General features: G+C 57.0%; 2 protein-coding genes across 5 annotated transcripts in view; one reads left to right on the top strand and one right to left on the bottom strand.

Moving 5' to 3' along the window:
• The first annotated feature begins 729 nt into the window (after positions 1–729).
• SPHK1 (sphingosine kinase 1) lies at positions 730–3,568 on the top strand. Its single transcript, XM_012453660.2, has 6 exons — positions 730–844; positions 1,169–1,366; positions 1,698–1,850; positions 1,931–2,025; positions 2,105–2,220; positions 2,515–3,568. Exons 1-6 carry the CDS (start codon positions 778–780, stop codon positions 3,293–3,295), a joined length of 1,410 nt encoding a protein of 469 aa, XP_012309083.2. The 5' UTR covers positions 730–777; the 3' UTR covers positions 3,296–3,568.
• A 1,576-nt stretch (positions 3,569–5,144) lies between these two features.
• UBE2O (ubiquitin conjugating enzyme E2 O) overlaps positions 5,145–18,074 on the bottom strand; it is a 62,358-nt gene continuing 49,428 nt past the window's right edge. For 2 of the 4 annotated variants that reach the window (XM_012453657.2, XM_012453658.3), the window contains exons 4-18: positions 17,342–17,439; positions 16,795–16,858; positions 15,738–15,881; positions 15,180–15,289; positions 14,885–15,035; positions 14,227–14,699; positions 13,622–13,776; positions 13,257–13,369; positions 13,041–13,169; positions 12,588–12,680; positions 10,901–11,597; positions 10,491–10,627; positions 7,595–7,798; positions 7,441–7,498; positions 5,145–7,302 (exon numbers count right to left, since the gene is read on the bottom strand). In XM_012453657.2, the coding sequence (XP_012309080.1) occupies positions 6,632–7,302; positions 7,441–7,498; positions 7,595–7,798; positions 10,491–10,627; positions 10,901–11,597; positions 12,588–12,680; positions 13,041–13,169; positions 13,257–13,369; positions 13,622–13,776; positions 14,227–14,699; positions 14,885–15,035; positions 15,180–15,289; positions 15,738–15,881; positions 16,795–16,858; positions 17,342–17,439 (3,297 nt within the window). In that variant the 3' untranslated portion in view covers positions 5,145–6,631. The remainder of the gene's footprint in view (positions 7,303–7,440; positions 7,499–7,594; positions 7,799–10,490; positions 10,628–10,900; positions 11,598–12,587; positions 12,681–13,040; positions 13,170–13,256; positions 13,370–13,621; positions 13,777–14,226; positions 14,700–14,884; positions 15,036–15,179; positions 15,290–15,737; positions 15,882–16,794; positions 16,859–17,341; positions 17,440–18,074) is intronic. The other 2 variants (XM_012453656.2, XM_012453659.2) reach the window with 2 other exon arrangements.

The following is an 18,074-nucleotide window of genomic DNA, read 5'->3' as shown; positions in this document are numbered from 1 at the left end:
TTCGCGGCCGGGCCCGGACTCCATGCCTCGTTGCGTGTCGCCGCAGCTCAGCCTGCAGGGTCGCGGTGCCGCCTTCTCGCCAAACAGACGCTTAGGATGCCTAGGACGAGCGGCGGGGGCGCGCGGCCACGTCGTGCGACCCGGGCGGGAACCCGCGCGTGGCACTGCTGTGGGCGCGGGCCGTGTCAGAGGCGGCGCTCTCAGGCTGGGGACGGGCGGGGCCGACGCCGGGCGGCGCTCAGGTTCCACCCCCGGGAGCGCAGGGCGGAGCCAGGCCGGCGCCTAGGCTTTGCGCCGCGGCGCCGGCTGCGAAGTTGAGCGAAAAGTTTGAGGCCGGAGGGAGCGAGGCCGGGGAGTCCGCTCCGGCGGGGCGCTCCAGTCCCTCAGACGTGGGCTGAGCTTGGGACGAGCTGTGTTCCGCCCCAGGCCACTGTAGGGAACGGCAGTGGAGCCTCCCCAGCAAACCGGACCGACTGGGTAGGGCCGGCCATCCTCCCTTCGCGCCACTCGTGGCTCCTGTACGGCCCGCCCTCGCGGGGCCACGGGGAACTGGGCCACTCGTCGCTTGGGCGAGAGCAGGCGGCAGCTGGTGGCCCGACTCGGGCTCGGCACTCGGGCGACCTGGGAGCGGCTCCCCCGAGCGACGTGCGCGTCCCAACGGAGCGGGGCCGTGGGAGGCCCGCGCCGCGGCTCCCACCGCTCTGGAGCTCCGGGCAGGGGACACGGCATTCCGGCTGGCCGAGGCGGGGATCCTCGCCCAGAACTTCGTGCCGGGCAATGTCCACTCAAGTTCTGGGATTTTTACGCAGCTGGGCTCCCCTCCCCCTGGCAGCAGCCCCGAGGGGTGAGGAGCGAGTCCGTCGGAGAGAGCCACGGGGCTCTGACTCATCCGTCGGGCCGGAACCCCAAGCCCCTGGAAGGAAAGGCGCGGAGCAGGCACCCTTCGCCTCGGGGGTTGGAGGGCCTATTCACACGACGGGGGCGCCCTCGGAGGCACCAGACCTCTGCTCTCTGACCTCCCGGGAACCTAGGTCACCGCCCCACGGGCTTCAGGCGATGCGGGATCGCGTGGCTCCCCGCCCCTGGTCCCGAGATTTAGCCGGGCGCTCCCCACCTCTGGGAGCCTCGGCCCGGGACTCCGCCAGCGCCGTCTTCTCCTCTCCCTCAGATCCAGCTGCCGCAGGCAATGACGCCGGTGCTCCCACAGCCCTGGCTCCGGGCAGGGAGGGCGAGCCCCACAGCCGGCCCTGCGACGCCCGCCTGGGCAGCACCGATAAGGAGCTGAAGGCAGGAGCCGCCGCCACGGGCAGCACCCCGACAGCTCCGGGGACCCCCTGGCAGCGGGAGCCGCGGGTTATGGATCCAGGTTTGTGGGGTCCCTGCTGGGAAGGGCTGTAGGGGGATTCCTCTTCCGCGCCAGGAATGATGGAACGCCTAGCTGGACGAAAGGGGCTGTGGACGCCCGGGAGAAACACTGCCCCTCACGAGGCCAGAAGCCGGCCGAGTCTGAGCTAAGGAAGGGGGTGGCAGGGGCCCCGCGTCCCCACCCCAGGGCTCCCCGCGGAGGCCGCTCCTCTGGCCGGGGGCAATTACCCGGGTGTTACGGGCACCAGGTTCCCACACCAGCGCCCCTGTCGTTACCCGTGGCCCCCTAGTGGCCGGTTGCGGACGCGGCCTCTTCGGCTTTGTTTTTCCAGCGGGCGGCCCCTGGGGCCTGCTCCCGCGGCCGTGCCGCGTGCTGGTGCTGCTGAACCCGCGCGGGGGCAAGGGCAAGGCCCTGCAGCTCTTCCGGAGTCACGTGCAGCCCCTTCTGGCTGAGGCTGAAGTCTCCTTCACGCTGATGCTAACTGGTGAGTACTTCTCGGAGGGGGTTCCGGGAGCATCCCCTGTTAGGGGACCCCGGTCCTGAGAGCTGCGCGTCCCCCTGCAGAGCGGCGGAACCATGCGCGGGAGCTGGTGCGGTCGGAGGAGCTGGGCCGCTGGGACGCTCTGGTGGTCATGTCTGGAGACGGGCTGATGCACGAGGTGAGATCCGCACCGCGCGGCTTGGCTTGGGGCTTGGCGCCGTGCGTCCCGGGCTGAGGCCACGTGTGCTTCAACACAGGTGGTGAACGGGCTCATGGAGCGGCCTGACTGGGAGGCCGCCATTCGGAAGCCCCTGTGCAGCCTCCCAGCAGGCTCTGGCAACGCGCTGGCAGCTTCCTTGAACCATTATGCTGGGTGAGAGCCCAGGGCCAGAGTGGGCCTGCTTCCCCTCTGTGCCCCTCTCCTGTGGGTTTTTTTGGTCTAAGTTCCCATGGGTCGAGGTCACTTCCATTCTCCCTCCCCCTTCATCCTGGGGCCCTCTCCTGGTGACCCCAGCTGGCTGCTCCCACTTGCTCCTTCTGTCACCTACTGCTCCTGCCAACTCCCTAGGGATGACATGGCACTTTGCCAGCTCCCACTCCCCGGGAGGAGGAAGGGGGGATACTTGGGGGGCTCCTGCCCGGCTTCATCTGACCATTTTCCCTGCAGCTATGAGCAGGTTACTAATGAAGACCTCCTGACCAACTGCACGCTGCTGCTGTGCGGTCGGCTACTGTCGCCCATGAACCTGCTGTCACTGCACACGGCTTCAGGGCTGCGCCTCTTCTCTGTGCTCAGCCTGGCCTGGGGCTTCATTGCTGACGTGGACCTAGAGAGTGAGAAGTATCGGCGCTTGGGGGAGATGCGCTTCACTCTGGGCACCTTCCTGCGCCTGGCAGCCCTGCGCACCTACCATGGCCGACTGTCCTACCTCCCTGTAGGAAGAGCCGACCCCAAGACACCCACCTCCCCCGTTGTGGTCCAGCAGGGCCCGGTAGATGCACACCTTGTGCCACTGGAAGAGCCAGTGCCCTCTCACTGGACAGTGGTGCCTGACCAGGACTTTGTGCTAGTGCTGGCACTGCTGCACTCGCACCTGGGCAGCGAGATGTTTGCGGCACCCATGGGCCGCTGTGCTGCCGGTGTCATGCATCTGTTCTACGTGCGGGCAGGCGTGTCTCGGGCTATGCTGCTGCGCCTCTTCCTGGCCATGGAGAAGGGCAGGCATATGGAGTATGAATGCCCCTACTTGGTATACGTGCCTGTGGTCGCCTTCCGCCTGGAGCCCAAGGATGGGAGGGGTGTGTTTGCAGTGGACGGGGAATTGATGGTCAGCGAGGCTGTGCAGGGCCAGGTGCACCCAAACTACTTCTGGATGGTCAGCGGTTGTGTGGAGCCCCCGCCCAGCCAGAAGCCCCAGCAGACACCACCTCCAGAAGAGCCCTTATGACCCCTGGGCCGCGCTGTGCCTTACCGTCTACTTGTAGGACGCTTCCTCCTTCCCCAGGGCTGCAGGGCATGGCTACAGCTCTTGTGGGGTGGAGGGGGCTCCTCTGGAGAAGGGGGAGAAGGTGCAGGCTGTGATTTGGGAGGACACGCCAGAACAAGGTCCTGGGTCAGGAGCCCAGCTGGCTGGGCCCAGCTGCCTGTGTAAGGCCCTCCAATTTGTTCTAAGACCCTCACCCCATGAATCAAATCCAAATAAAGTGACGTTCCCAGCCTGCTGGTCCTGTCCTGGTGAGTGGGAAGGGAATGGGGTCTCACCCCAGCCAGGATTATGGAATTTAATGTTAACAATAGCCAAGAGTGCCCCCAGGAATGGGCAATGGATGTTACTGGCCCCAGGCATTCTGTTGGGGTACTCAGGACCAGAGCTGGTTCAGCCTAATGGTGGGGGCCTCTCTCACCCTGATAATTTACAGCACCTCCACCCTGAAGCAGCCTGAGCTCAGCCAGCTGCCTGATCATACGAGGGAGGATGCAGCTCAGAGCTGGCATGTCTTAGCTAGGGCCACACAACTAGTTAGTCCCAGCGAATCTCTGATACCAGAGACCATTTAGCAGGAGAGGGAAAATGTCTGAGTTCAGGGCATGAGGGAACTGGTGGGCCAGGCACCGTGGCTCATGCCTGTAATCCCAGCACTTTAGGAGGCCGAGGTGGGTGGATCACCTGAGCTCAGGAGTTTGAGACCAGCCTGGGCAACATGGTGAAATCCCATCTCTATAAAAAATACAAAAATTAACAGGGTGTGGTGGTGGGCACTTGTAGTCGCAGCTACTTGGGACGCTGTGGCAGGAGAATCGCTTGAGCCTGGGAGGTTGAGGCTGCAATGAGCTGAGATCATACCACTGCATTCCAGCCTGGGTAACAGAGTGAGACTGTCTCAAAAACAAAAACAATAAAAACACTGCCTCCTACCCTGCAAAACTGGCAAGGAGCAAGAGACTTCAGAAGTAAAAAAATGGCAGTATCTTACCCCCCCTTTTTTTTTTTTTAATACCATCTTGGCTCACTGCAACCTCTACTTCTGGGTTCAAGCAATTCTCCCAATCAGCCTCCTGAGTAGCTGGGATTACAGATGCCTGCCACTATGCCCAGCTAATTTTTGTATTTTTAGTAGAGACGAGGTTTCACCATGTTGGCCAGGTTGGACTCAAACTCCTGACCTCAGGTGATCCACCTGACTCTGCCTCCCAAAGTGCTGGGATTACAGATGTGAGCCGCCACAATGGCTAGTGTTACCTTTTTAAAAGGAGTCCGCCATCCCCCACAATGAGGGGTCTAGGGTTCCCCCAGCCTCCCTCAGCTGCCTCCATTCCCCACTTGTCCTTGTGGAGGATTGCCAGGCAGGAGTGGAAAAGATGCGTTGGGGAAGGGTTGATGCCAGTCTCCTAAACTGGGCAGCCATTTTGGCTTAGGGCCCAGGAGCTGTGGCACCTGTCTACCGCCAGGTGCTATGATGTCGGCTCTCCTAGAATCTGGAAGGAGCTGAACTGGATGAACTGGTCAATTGTAGGCCTTTGGGGACCACAGCTGCTGGAAGACTGCTCTAAGCTGGCTCTTGAGGAGCACAACACCAGCCAGGAAGAGGCCAGAGGACTGCCCCAGGACAGGAAGTGCAAAAAGCCGGCAAGCAGACCTGGCAGGTGAGGGTGGGGGTGGGGTGGTGGTGCTGAAGCCAGGACCCACTGCCATATGCCTTCCCTGGCAACAGGCTCTTTCCTTCCCCAGGGAGGGTATGTGTGAGGGACACAAGCACACAGTGCTCCAGAGAGGAAGAAAGGCAACGGAGCCCAGATGAATGGCAGAGGCAGGTTTAATGGTGTCACCTTGTCTTGTTAATGAGCCAACCAAAAAAAAAAAAATGCAAGTAAAAAAAGTTTAATCACACAGCACTTTATACAGATAGTGTAAGCAGTAGGCATTCACATCTCCACATGTACAATGCACTGGGAAGCTCAGCCCCACCAGTCACTCTGCGTGTTTCTCAAACAAGATACTGACTCAGCTCCGAATGCCACGGCGTGTGGCCCGGCTCCGTCCTCCCGCAGCTCTGCCGGCTGGGCGGTCACAGCATAGCACAGGTGTGGAGCCCACTTAAGGCTGACAAGACGCATCATGCTTTGGCTTTTTTTTTTTTTGTCTTTTTTTCTAGTAAGAGTTAATATCTTTGCTTTTGAGCTTTTTTCCCCAACCTTAAATATTACATACATACACCAAAAATTACATAGCTGCAATGTGCTCAACAGCATCCTCTCGGCCTGGAGCTTCACATTATCAAAAGCTTAGAAAACTTGTAAACCTCTGGGCCTGTCTCTGGGCACTAGGAGAGCCCCTGCCGGCCGTCCCCTTCTGGATTGAGCCTGCAGTTTGGAAGCAAAGGGCTGACAGCAGGTCTCCTTCTAGTCCAAGAGAGGGCTGGCTCGCTCGGAGTTCAGTGAGCTGCACGCCACATCCCAGTGTGACCATGTGATGGGGGAGAGGCCCTAGCACTTGCCCTGGCCTTGTGCAGCTGCTCTCGCCCCAGCAGCCTCCAACAGAAGAGCAAGGCACCTACAGCTGTTGCTTTCCCCGCAGCTCCCTGGTCCTCAACTCCATGTGCATATGTGAAGGCCACCACCTCTAATGGGTGTCACCCTGAACCCAGCCTGTTCCCAACCTCTCTTAGAGAGCAAGTTCAACAGGCCTGGGGGCTACAATGTAATCGACAGGCCAGTGTAGAGCTGGGAGTCAGTGACAGCAGCTACAACTCCCAAGGGATAGTGTTGACGCTGGGGGACTAGGGAGGAGGACCTGGTGGAGGTGGCAGCAGGAGGGTTTGGGACACAGGGAGGCTCAAGTTGAACTGAAGAGGCTGAAAAGGACCAGGGGAATTGTTGGCGCAACCCACACTTCATGCAAGGCACATCTGCTCTCCTGCGGGTCTGCAGGGCACCGGCCCAGAGAGCCCAGTGGCAGGCCCTGGAATACCCGCCTCTGACCTGAGAAGGGACAGCAAGGGAGCAAGTGCCGGGACATTCTGCTGGGGTGACAAATGGAAATCAGCAACAAGGTTCCGATTTTCTTTGCCACGGGGGACCCGCCTGTTGAAATCTCGCTTCAGAATAAACGGCGGCATCTCAGCACACTTCTTGTACTTCAGCATCAAACTCACCTTGGGGAGAAGAGGGCAGTGAGGGCTTGCAGTGGGGACAGAGGGGCATGGGAAGAGGGCGATTCCGGGGGGAGTGAGCAGACGGCGGCTGGCTTCTCCCACGGTGATGCTCCTTCCTCTGTGCCTGGCACCTACTTGTCCTCTGTGCACTCCGGCATGCCTGCCTCTAGCAGGGCAGCCCGGAACTGCGTCAGGACACCCCGGATGCTCTTGATGAAACCCTTGGAAAGCGGGAAGAGGGGGAAGCCGATGTCAGGGTAGCCACTCTTCTCAGGTAAGAAGCTCCGGTAGCTCTTTCTCCGCTTCTTTGGTTTGACACTGGGTGGCACCGATGCGTCTGGTGTGGTCTCCGAAGTCTGGTCTGTGTGGTCCCTGTTAGCTGAGGCTGGGCCCTGGGCACCGCCCTCTGAGTCTGAGCCCTGGGAGGCCTCTCCTGGGGCTGGCCCTCCATCCTCAGGTTCTTGTTGGCCGGAGTCTGAGAGCTCGGCTATAGCTGGGGGCTCTGGAGAGCAGCTGGCCTTGGGGACCCCGTTAGGCAGAGCCTGGGCCCTCTCCAGCAGGGCATGGGTTTCCAGCCAGGACTCGATGCGGTTCACCAGCCGCCAGCCACCAGTGCTAAAGTGTTGCCTGATCTCCTGCTCAAAGACCTCAGGGGGCCGCCGCACCAGCTGGGTCATGGACTGCACCACACGGATCAGCGCCATCTCATTGTAGCAGCGACTGTTCTCATAGCCTTCCTGCAGGCCCCGGTCACTGTCGAAGCCGGCTTCGTTGTAGTATGGTTCGTTCACCAGGATCAGACCTGTGGCAGAGGGACACCTTCCCACAGTGGGTGGGAGAAGCCCATGGCGCAGGCCTACCCTCCAGCCTCCAGAGACCCATCAGTCACTTCCCTCCACTGGCCCTCCCTGTCTGTACCCCTGCTTCAGCCCAACTGTACCTTGGATGGAGATGAGCACCTGGAGAAGGCTGGACTTGCTCGTCCACCTCTCTGTCCCCTGAAACACACAGGACGCCATCAATTCTGTTCCCCCGGCCCATATCCCCCACTGGCTCTTCCTCCTTCTTTGCTGGGGGCCTGGCACTACACTCACCTTTCCAATCCAGGTGCCCAGGAGGCTGACGCACACCTTCCCATTGTCATACAAGTTGGGGTTCAGGCGGCCACTGCACTGGGAGAGGTAGCAGAAATGGGGGGGCACGGCTGGGTAGATGTTGGGGAGCTGAATGTCAAACAAGTAGAGGCCGTCCTCGTAGGGGGTTCGAGTGGGGCCCTTGATGAGGGCTGAGAAGAGGTCCTATGTAGGGAGGGAGGAAGGGAGGCTGAGGTTGGCAGGGTGGAAGAGGGGTGTCCTGCATGTGGTATCTGCATCTGCACTTCCCCAGGACACTGTGCAGGTGAAGCGGGAAGGGCACCTGGGACTCCAGATGCCACCAGCAGTGGAGAAGCTAAGCACAAATACTTCTGTGCCAAACTGCCTGGAATCTTTTTTTTTTTTGGATACTGGGTCTTGTTCTGTCGCCCAGGCTGGAGTGCACTAGTACAATAATGGCTCACTGTAGCCTCCCAAGTATCTGGCACTACAGTGTGTGCCACCATGCCTGGCTGATTAATTTTTTGTAGAGACAGGGTCCCACTATGTTGCCTAGGTTGGTCTCAAACTCCTGGGCTCAAGTAATCCGCCTGGCTCAGTCTCCCAAAGTGCTGGGTTTACAGGCATGAGCCACTGTGCCCGGCCCTTACCTGGAATCTTTGAACTCTGGCTAAGAGAAATATTCTAAATGAGTTTTTATCTTATCAGGTGGTTTTCCTCATAAATCATTACTTTAAAATTATATTCCTCAGCCAGATGTGGTGGCTTATACCTGTAATCCCAGCACTTTTGTGAGGCCAAAGTGGGAGGACTGCTTGAGGCCAGGAGTTCAAGACCAGCCTGGGCAACATAGTGAGACCCTATCTCTACAAAAAATATAAAATTAGTTGGGCATGGTGGTGCACACCTGTAATCCTAGCTACTCAAAGTGGAAGGATCACTTGAGTCCAGGAAGTTGAGGCTGCAGTGAGCTATGATCACACCACTGCACTCCAGCCTGGGCGACAGAATGAAAACTTGTCTCTTAAAAACAAAACAAAACAAAATAAAAAGACTCCTCTAAACACCTGCCCCAACCCTTATCTCCCACAAGGCAAGTAGTACAAACAGTTCCAAGCTGAAAGGCAGTTCCAGGATGGTGGGGCCTGGGGAATTAGGGATGGTCTCTCCACCAGAAGCTGACAGTGAGGGTTTCAACTCCAGGGGAGATGTTGGGAGACCACCATTCCACAGACATCTGGAATCTGTGCATCTCTTTGCGTGCATGTGCCTGCACGTGTGTGTGTGATCTCAACTGCCAGGGCAATGGGTGAGGTCAGTGATGAGCTGAGAAGCAACAAGGGCAGAGTGCCAGCTGGGGTGAGGGAACCTCTCATGCATGCTCTTATCGGTGCCACCCTGGGAGCCTCCAGAGAACACACTACTTTTCTTCTCCTGAGTGAGATTTTGGGAAAACAGAACAAACCAGAAAATACTGTTCCCGTTTTCCCTCAGCAGAGCTGAGAAAAGCTAGAATTTTCAAAAGGAATTTTACTATAACCCAGGGAAAAAACAAAAGTGTTATTAAGAATCTCAAGCAGCACTGGATTTAGGACTCTGCCTAGCCCTGTTTCAGCGAGGGGCTGCTCCGGGCCCATCTCAACAGCGCCCCTCTTGGCAGCTCTCAGGATCCCTGCTTTCTTTTCTTTGCCCTCTTCCTTCCAGGACAGGGCCAGAAGTGGGGCTTCAGACTCAGATTCTGAGTCTAGCATGGTGCCTGGCTTGAAGCACAGGCCCAGTAAAGGACTGCTGAGTAAACAAGGTGGCAGGCAAATGGGCTTGCCTGTTCCCGGAGGAGGCACTCATGCTGCCTCAGTAAACATGACTCAGAGACACTAGGCCCCGTCCACAAACAGAAGAGTGGGAAAATGGAATGTGGTGTGGCCACATGTTGTTGTCCTATTTTGTAGGTAAAAAGGAAGAAACTAGATCATTACAAATCAACATGGGTAGGTTTTAAGCAAATTAGATATGATGAATATACAATGACATACTCTGGGCCAGACGCAGTGGCTCACACCTGTAATCCCAGCACTTTGGGAGGCTGAGGCAGGCAGATCACAAGGTCAAGAGACTGAGATAATCCTGGCCAACACAGTGAAACCCCGTCTCTACTAAAAATACAAAAATTAGCTGAGTATGGTGGCACGGGCCTGTAGTCCCAGCTACTTGGGAGGCTGAGGCAGGAGAATCATTTGAACCCGGGAGGCAAAGATTGTAGTGAGTTGAGATCAGGCCACTGCACTCCAGCGTGGCGACAGAGTGAGACTCTATCTCCAACAAAAAAAAAAAAAAGAAAAAAAAAGGCAAATACTCTGTGGAAACAAATCATACAAAATACTCTGTACTTAGGTGATATATGAACATGTCAAAATACTTTTTTAATGTATAAAAAATGTAAAAATTCATAAAAAAGGTAATCCGTGGTCATCCATTTGGAAGGAGACCCACTAAACTTGCAGCAGTCCTCTGGGTGTGGGAAGAGGCCTATGATTCAGGAAGCAAGGGAAGTGAGAGCCGGTCAAAGGCAACTTTAGCTCTTCCATTTCCACTCAAAGGATCTGTAATGTTCTAATTTTTCAAAAAGAAGAGCAGGCTTGAGGAGTACTCATAATATAATTAATTTCAAACTCATTTTTTAAAGGAGAGAGAAAAGAAAACCATCTGGCCTGGACACACGGTTCTCCGCCAGCCCTCACCTGACTGCGCCTGTGACCTCCCCTGTAAAAGGTGGGTGGGTGGGTGTCCTCACAGGTACCAGTCAGCCCTGGAGCTTTGAGGACCCAAGGCTGGTGGCCTCTTGGGCACTGGGAGCCCACACAGCACATATGCACCTGCCCATGCCAAGCCTACTTGCCATTCTATCTTCAAAAGTCTTGACCATGATGCCCTCAGGCAGTGAGGTAGCCAGCAGCGCCATCTCCTTCCGCACTGTGCTGAAGAACTTCTTAGCTTCTGGAGGCTGGAACTCAATTTTCTTAAAAGAATGATTTGCTAGAGGAGGAAAGAGAGCAGTCAGTCACTCATGGAGAGGCCCTGGAGCTCTCCATCTGCAAACCTGGCTGGACAGGTGAGCACACCCACAGACTTCCCACTCGCTGCTGCTGGCCTCAGCACCGTAACCACACAGGGAAATTGTTTGCCCCGGGCCAGGAGTTGGGGGCCAGTGAGGACTAACCACCTAACCACCCGCACCAAGATCTGGTGACACAAACAGGAGCCCCGAGAAGGCGGGGGAAGGTAAAGACTGGGCAAAGGCCGACTCACAGGGCGCAAACTCCAGCACGGAGAAGACCTCGCCCTTGGCGCTGGTGAAGGTGACGCCAGGCTTGCCACCACACTGCTGACAGAGCACTGGGGTCTCACTGGGCCACTCGGCCTTCACAGGTGACTGCCCCTCGGGCTTGTCCTCCTTGCGCTCTACGTCAGGCACTGCTTCCATTTTCTCCTCCTCTGCAATGGCCACATTGTCCAGGGTTTTCTTGAGGTTTTCCTGTAGCTTCTTGATGTCATCCAGAAACTTCTTCTCCCGAGTTGGCTTCTCAGGCTCCACAGTGGGAGAGGTGGGCGAGCCCGTCAGCAGCTGCTCCACAGTCATATTCTTGAGGCTCTCCAGGATCTTGATGGCCTCTTTCAACTCCCGGAAGCTCTTGGGAGGCCCGTCCTTGCCAGCCTTCTCCATCAGCCCAGCCATGGGGGCGGCCATGGCCACTGCCCCCTGGACAGCAGCCGTGGCTGCCTCTTCACTGATCACCACTCCCTTGTCCTCCTCAGGGGCCACTGGCTGCTCCGTGGGTGGGATGGGGGGCTCCTCTATCTTGGGGTGCTCATCCTCCACCAGCCCATTGTCCGTCTCCCAGCTGTCACTGTCATCTTCCCACTCATCCGAGGATGCCCCGCTGGTGCTGCCTTCTACCGAATCGTAGTCTGACTCCTCAATCTCAGACTCGATGTTGTACAAGTGCTGGGGGCAGAAAGAAGTGCCAGGGTAATGCAGACAGGAAGTTACCTCCCTACCACAAAGGAAGAGCTCTGGGGATCCCTGATCTGCACAGCTGATGGGGACTGGGCTCATGAGGCCTTGGCAACCTCATTCCACTCTTTCCCCACCCTGTGCTCTGGACTTTGTAGTCCCTAGGTCTCTGGGAGAGGCCCTCCACCTGTCCCATCCCCCAGCTGGACCCAAAGCCTCAGCCAGTGGTCTGTTCCAGCCTCCCCTCCCACTCTGTGTACTTGGTCAGCATCTGCCCAAGGAGGCAGGCGACCCTGGCAGGCCCAGCCCCACACCTGAAAAGCTCAGGGTCAGATGATGATGCAGGCAGGGAGGCCCGTGTGGGGCTGCACTGGGAGCTGGGAACATATGTTAGGAGGGTACGTGTGGAAGGGCCAGCACATCCTGCTGCCTTCCCTGGAATGACCATTAAGGTGATGGGGCAAGCCATTCCTGCCCCCACCCTGCCCCGCCCCCACCCCCTATGCAGGAGCCAGGAGAGGAGAGCTGGGCTGTGCAGCTCCAGCCAGGGAGGCGAGGGAAGGAGAGCCCGTGTGGCCCTTTAGCTCAGGACCCAGCAGCTGGGGCTAGAATGGGGCCAGCTCTCTCCTTTCTCTCCTTCGCTGTTAGAGCTTTCTAGAAAGGGTGATAGGAAAGTCTCCATCTCCTTTTAGGAAGGAACTTGCATTCTTCTTAGCATAGTGATAATCCAGGAAAATCCTGGAGGTTTGTGAAAATCTATATGCACCCAGCGATGGACGGGAGAAGTGAGGCTGGTGGGCCACCTGCAGGCTGTCGCCAACCCCGCACCCAGGGCTGTGTGGAATGCCTGCCTTTCTCCTCAGGCTTTTGCTGAGACCTCACCAGGAAGACCCGAGAGCCCACCTGCAGGCTACACGACTGTGGCCCCAGCCCAAGCTGCCATAATCGCAAGCCCAGCAGGGGGACTTGCCAGAGCCTCACCTGGGGCAGGATGATGGTCTTTGAGTTGTCAGCCCACACCACCTCCACCTTGCTGCTGACATCCACACGGGCCACCTGGCCTACTGATGGCTGCTGGGCAAAGGGGATAGAGTCAGGGGGCCCAGCTCCAGCCCCAGCTCCCCAGCGCTCCTGTGCTCTGCAGTGACTGACATCACACCCACCCGGCTTGTGACAAGGAACTTAGCTCCTCTAGTAAACATAACCAGCAGCGGCTCAAGAAGCCTGACCCCGGCAGAGAGGCAGGGAAACAAGTCCTTCTGCAGCTGCTAGGGCTGAGCAGCACCTTGACTTTGGGGCAGCTGCTCTCCTGGTGATAATGAGCCAGAGGACTTTCAGGTCTTGTCTCCTAGAGCCACCTGGTGGCAGCATCAGGAACTGCAGCTCTGCACAGGGCAGGGAGCAGTGATCCAGAACTTGAATTTGAAGGTATACCTCATCCTCCTTGTGAGGAGCCCCGTCCTCAGTATTGCCGATGCGGATGACGATGTCAGTTGTACGGAACCTAAAGTCAGGGTGGTCAGCAATGTCGTAAACACTCACATCTTCCTCTTCTCCAATCAGCTGTGGCATAGGACAGGCCATCATGAGCTAGGGGCCTACACCCAACCCCAGAGCCCAGCTGAAGAAAGCAGTAGGAGCTGCACACACCTCCACGTCATCCCCACTTGGCCGCAGCTTGAACCACTTCACCATGCAGGTACGACCGATGTGGTCGCCAGACTGTACCACACCGTAGACAGCAGGGTCTGGACAGCTCTGGACTAGGGAACCAGAGGAAGGGATGCAACTAGCTAAGGGACCCGGGCTAAGGAGCCCACGTCTCAAGCCAGTGCAGGGTGCAGAACCCTGACCTTCCCCCATCTTGGAAATGGCGAGCCCCATTCATCAGGGCAGTTCCCTTCCCGACCTCATTTTAGCTCTGACTCCAGATCCCTTGCCTGTTCTCCCCAAGCCCCAACCTGGGCCCTCATCGGCGACCACCCCGCTGGCTGCCCTTCCAGAGCTGGCACTACCTCGCTTATCTACCACGAAGTCTCCAGGGCAGAACTCGTTGTTGTCCAGGTGGTGCACGGGGAAGAGGTCATTGGAGCGGATGTTGCATTCCACGGAGCCATCCTGCCACATCACGTCAGCTGAGGTCATTGTGGTCACCACCTCCACTGCCACCCTGCCAGGTGCAGGCCAGTCAGCAGGCCATGCAAAAACACCTCCCCCCGCCACCGCCACCCCAGGGAAAGGGCAGAGAATCTTTCTGTCCCTTCCCATCCCTGCGGGCTCAGTAACCTGAAACTCTGAGTCCCAGGCCGGCAGAATGAGTCTCTGGTGCACAGGAAGCTAACCCAGGCTTCCAAGGCCATGCACTCTCTGAGAACGGGACCCACTTGGGAGAGCTTAGGCAAATTTGGTCCCAGAAGGCCAATCTTAAGGCCACCACCACCATTCCACCCTCTGTACCATTCCTAAGTCTCTGCTTTCCACCAGGGCCTACCCCAGGCACTTGAGCCACTACAAGGTGTGCAGAGTGTGAGTGCAAGCACAGGCATGCACACTGAGGGGACGTGCGCTCTGCCTGGCTTCATGCTGATGCCATGGGGGAGGGGTACAACTCTGAGTTTACCTGTCCCCTGGCTTGAAGTCTCGGGTGATTTTATTCTTCTTCCTCTTGTGTTTGCGCTTCAAGTTTTTGATGGACAAGGGGATGCTCTTTTTGCGACTTGTGCCGCTGCCACTCTGGGAGGAAGTGGTGGAGCTAGCGGAGGAGGTCACTGAGCTGGTGTCATCCGTGTCATCGGCAGCCTCATCATCTGCGTCCTGCTCTGCTGAGTGCAGCCTGTCGTCTCTGCCTTCTTTTAGCAGGAATGGGGGCAGCTGATCTCCTGCCTCGTGGGGCTCCTCTACGCCCTCGTCCTGCATCTCCACTGGGCTGGCAGAGCCATCAGGTGTCTCCTCAGGGCTGGCGGAGTCTGCTTCACTCTTGGATTTGGCTTCTCCCTTCTTGTCTGGGTCTTCCATGGAATGGTCCCTGGAACACTGGGTGTCCGGGGAGCATGACATGATCCGCACAACCTGCTTCTTCAACAGGCGCTTCACCTGCAAGGGTGAAGCAGAGAGGACACAGCTGTGAGGATGATAGCTGCATACACCTGAGTAGCCGGCAAGGGTCATCAGGGCTGCTGCCCACCAAGGCCTAAAGCACAGACTGTCCTTGTTGGCCATGGAAATGGCTCAAGGCCAGTTCCTCAAATGCCCACCAACCCCCAACCCCAAGGACATACCTTCTTGGCCATAGAGCCCTCCCCCTGGGCGCAGTTTTTTTCTGGACATTCCCAGGCAATCTTGGCTGGCTCTACCTTGGCTGGGAAGACATACAGACAGCGCTCCCCAAGCTGCCGCTGAGCATGGTCAAAGCATCCGAGACGCTTCACCCTGGTTGAGGGAGAAGTGGGGGTGAGCCAGGCTGAACTCTTGGGAGGCCAGCAGTGTTCTCCAGCCTCCCCAGGTATCTGTGGCCGGGACCCAGAGCCCTGTCCCACGCGTGCCCCTAGGTTGCTGGCAGTAGGGCATGCTCACCTGCCTAGGTTTTCCTGGGTGATGACAGAGGGTGGGGGGCTGACGCTGTCTGTGCCCCCTGGACAGAAACTCTTGGTAATCCATGTAACTTTCAGCTCTACAACCTGCACCTGGGGATGGCAGGTGGGACACGCCAGTCAAGGCAGGCTCTGACAGCACTCTTTAGCCAGCTGCCCAGGGCCCACTTGACCTCCAGAGGAGGAAACTGATCTTCCTAGTGCAGCACCAAGTACAGACACGTCAGAGTAGGCCCCGATGGTAACCACGGCCCCGATGCAACACCCAGGACCAGTGTCACACTGCTCATACCAGCCAGGGGCCACTGGTGGCCACTTGCCACCCTCCCACCTTGCTCAGGCTGGGCTGGCGGACATCTGTCATTTGGTCACTATGACCAGAGCTTGGGTTCCCCTTATCCTTAAAGCCCTTTGAGATCAACAGGGTCCAGAAGCTGAAGAGCGGGGCTCAACCCTCAGAGCAGGCAGGAAAGGGGCAGCAGCTCAGCTCCAGGGTGTGGAGGTCAAGGACTCTGTCTCCTGCCCCTAGGCCCGGACCCACCTCTTCCACCACCACTCGGAACTTGCTCTTGGTACTGAGCACGGGCTTGACACCTGACAGCCACTGGACGCTGGAGAAGATCTTGGCGGGGCCAATGAGCACCTGGCCTGGGTAGAAGCCGTAGGAATCGTCAAAGAAGAGACCCTGTGGGATTTGGGGCCAGAGGAAAGTCCCCGTGAGCAGTGCCTCCTTGGGTGACCATGCTCTCCACACCTGTGCCTGCTGGCTGCCCGCCAGCAAAAGCCCACTCACACACAAGCGCTACATGCCCTAAAACAAGTCGTGTGGCTCAAGAACAGCACTCCCCAAACCCTGGGTGCGTAGAGGTCACCTGGCACCCTTGTTCAAACGTAGGCTGACTCATTCCATGCTCCTTGGTCAAGGGCTCACACTCTGAGGAATAAGGCTCCAGAGAGCAGTGGTCCTGAAACCTGTTTGCTCACACACCCCCTGTATATCTACTTGGTTGCTATTTGTGTCCATGTACTATTGTAACTAATACCTCATCCTGTATTGAGAGAGCAACAGTGGGACTTCAAAGGATGAGAGAAAAAGGCTAACAGAAATGCAAATAAAAGTTCTAATACTGCCAGGCACAGTGGCTCACGCCTGTAATTGCAGCACTTTGGAAGGCCGAGGCAGGTGGATTACCTGAGGTCAAAAGTTCGAGACCAGCCTGGCCAACATGGTGAAACCTCATCTCCACTAAAAATACAAAAATTAGCTAGGCATGGTGGCACATGTCTGTAATCCCAGCTACTCGGGAGAATGAGGTCAAAGAATCGCTTGAACCTGGGAGGCGAATGTTGCAGTGAGCCAAGATCGTGCCACTGCACTCTAGCCTGGGCGACAGAGTAAGACTCTGCCTCAGAAAAAAAAAAAAGTTCTAATACTTTCCGCCTATACCCAAACTTTTAGAGCCTCTGGTGCACACCCAATCCTCTTCCAGGAAACCACTCTGTTTAGCCAGGGCCAGCTACAAGCTCTTTGCTAAGAAGTCCTCTTCCCAGAGGACTGAGCAATCAGAGAAGGGCATGGCCTGGACAGAGCACACTACCGAGTCGCTGACGTGCGGGCAGACGTCGTAGAGCTTGGCACCATCTTCCGTGTTCATGGAGCACCTAAAACAGAGAACAGAGGATTGGTCTCCACCAGGGGACACAGTGAGTACCAAACAGTTGAGATCCTAAGATGACAATACACCAAGTGCCCGAAACAGCAAAATTCATCTTCTACCATCAGCTCAGCCCCAGGTAGTACAAAAAACTCTCCCACAATGAACAAGACCCCAAGTGCCATTGGAGTGCTGAGCACCATCACAGTGTCTCAAGTAAAGCACCAGGCCCTAGCAGATATCCTCAATGAACACGCTTCTCCCCATGGCAGGACAGATCAGAAACTGAGCAACAGAATTAGGCCATGATAGATGAAGAGAACGCCACAGGGTTCGGCCCTGCTTTGCAGGCCCCAGATGCCATCAACATCTGTCACTGCTCTTGATCAAACCTGTCATCACTGGCTCCAGGAGGAAACATCGTCTTCCTCCCCACTTTCCAAGAAGCTGTCCTTCCCAAGCCAATGGCTCCTTGGTGGTGAGACTCTACCTGGCGCCGTTGGATAGCTTCAGGATGATCTGGTTCTTCAAGTCGTAGACCTTCCCCAGCCAGCAGTCATAGGCAATGTAGTCCCCATACATGAAGGGCTGCAGACCAAGGGAGCAGGGGCAGTGAGACACAGCAGACAACACTCATGTCCAGGGCACAGATTCCTCTATGCCCCACTGAGAGAGGCGGGGGGAAGGACCTAGACAGCCCATTGCCTGGACTGGTTGGCTACCAGTCCTAAATAGCTGCTGCAGCAGGCCATCCCTACAAGTTCTAAGCTGCATCCCAGCTGCTCTTCCCAGTGAGAAGGAAGTGGTGGTGGTGGTGGTGGTGGGGCTACCTAGAGGTAACGGGGTGGGTTATGCAGGGGCAGAGACCTGATGGCATCCATGGACATGGGACATCCATGGACACAGGACAACTGGCAAGTAGGCTGTGGAGGCAGCAGGCAGAGGAGGCAGCCATACCGCTGGGGGGTGGCTATACGGACAGTGTTCTGAGTAAATCCATTAGCATATCGAGGATATTGAGAGCCGAATCCCTCACTGTTGCAGAAGGTGCCCAGGTGTTTACTAACAGAAAGGGGGAAGGAAGGAGGAGAAGGAAGAGTCATCTGAGGTGTTTAAGTGGAATTGGATGTATCAGGATGAACTTATATATTTTATTTTATTTCTATTGTTGAGACAGGGTCTTGCTCTGTTGCCCAGGCTGTAGTGCAATGGTGTGATCTTCT

This window comes from Aotus nancymaae, unplaced genomic scaffold (assembly GCF_030222135.1).
Source record: "Aotus nancymaae isolate 86718 unplaced genomic scaffold, 86718_ANA_hifiasm-v0.15.2.pri h1tg000089l, whole genome shotgun sequence".
Classification (NCBI taxonomy): domain Eukaryota; kingdom Metazoa; phylum Chordata; class Mammalia; order Primates; family Aotidae; genus Aotus; species Aotus nancymaae.
This window is presented reverse-complemented; position numbering and strand designations above follow the sequence as displayed.

Coding starts and splice junctions, on each gene's coding strand:
- SPHK1 (XM_012453660.2), top strand. CDS start 778: ATGTCCACTCAAGTTCTGGGATTTTTACGCAGCTGGGCTCCCCTCCCC. Junction 1,367..1,697: donor GCCGCGGGTTATGGATCCAG/GTTTGTGGGGTC, acceptor TTGTTTTTCCAG/CGGGCGGCCCCTGGGGCCTG. Junction 1,851..1,930: donor CTTCACGCTGATGCTAACTG/GTGAGTACTTCT, acceptor GTCCCCCTGCAG/AGCGGCGGAACCATGCGCGG.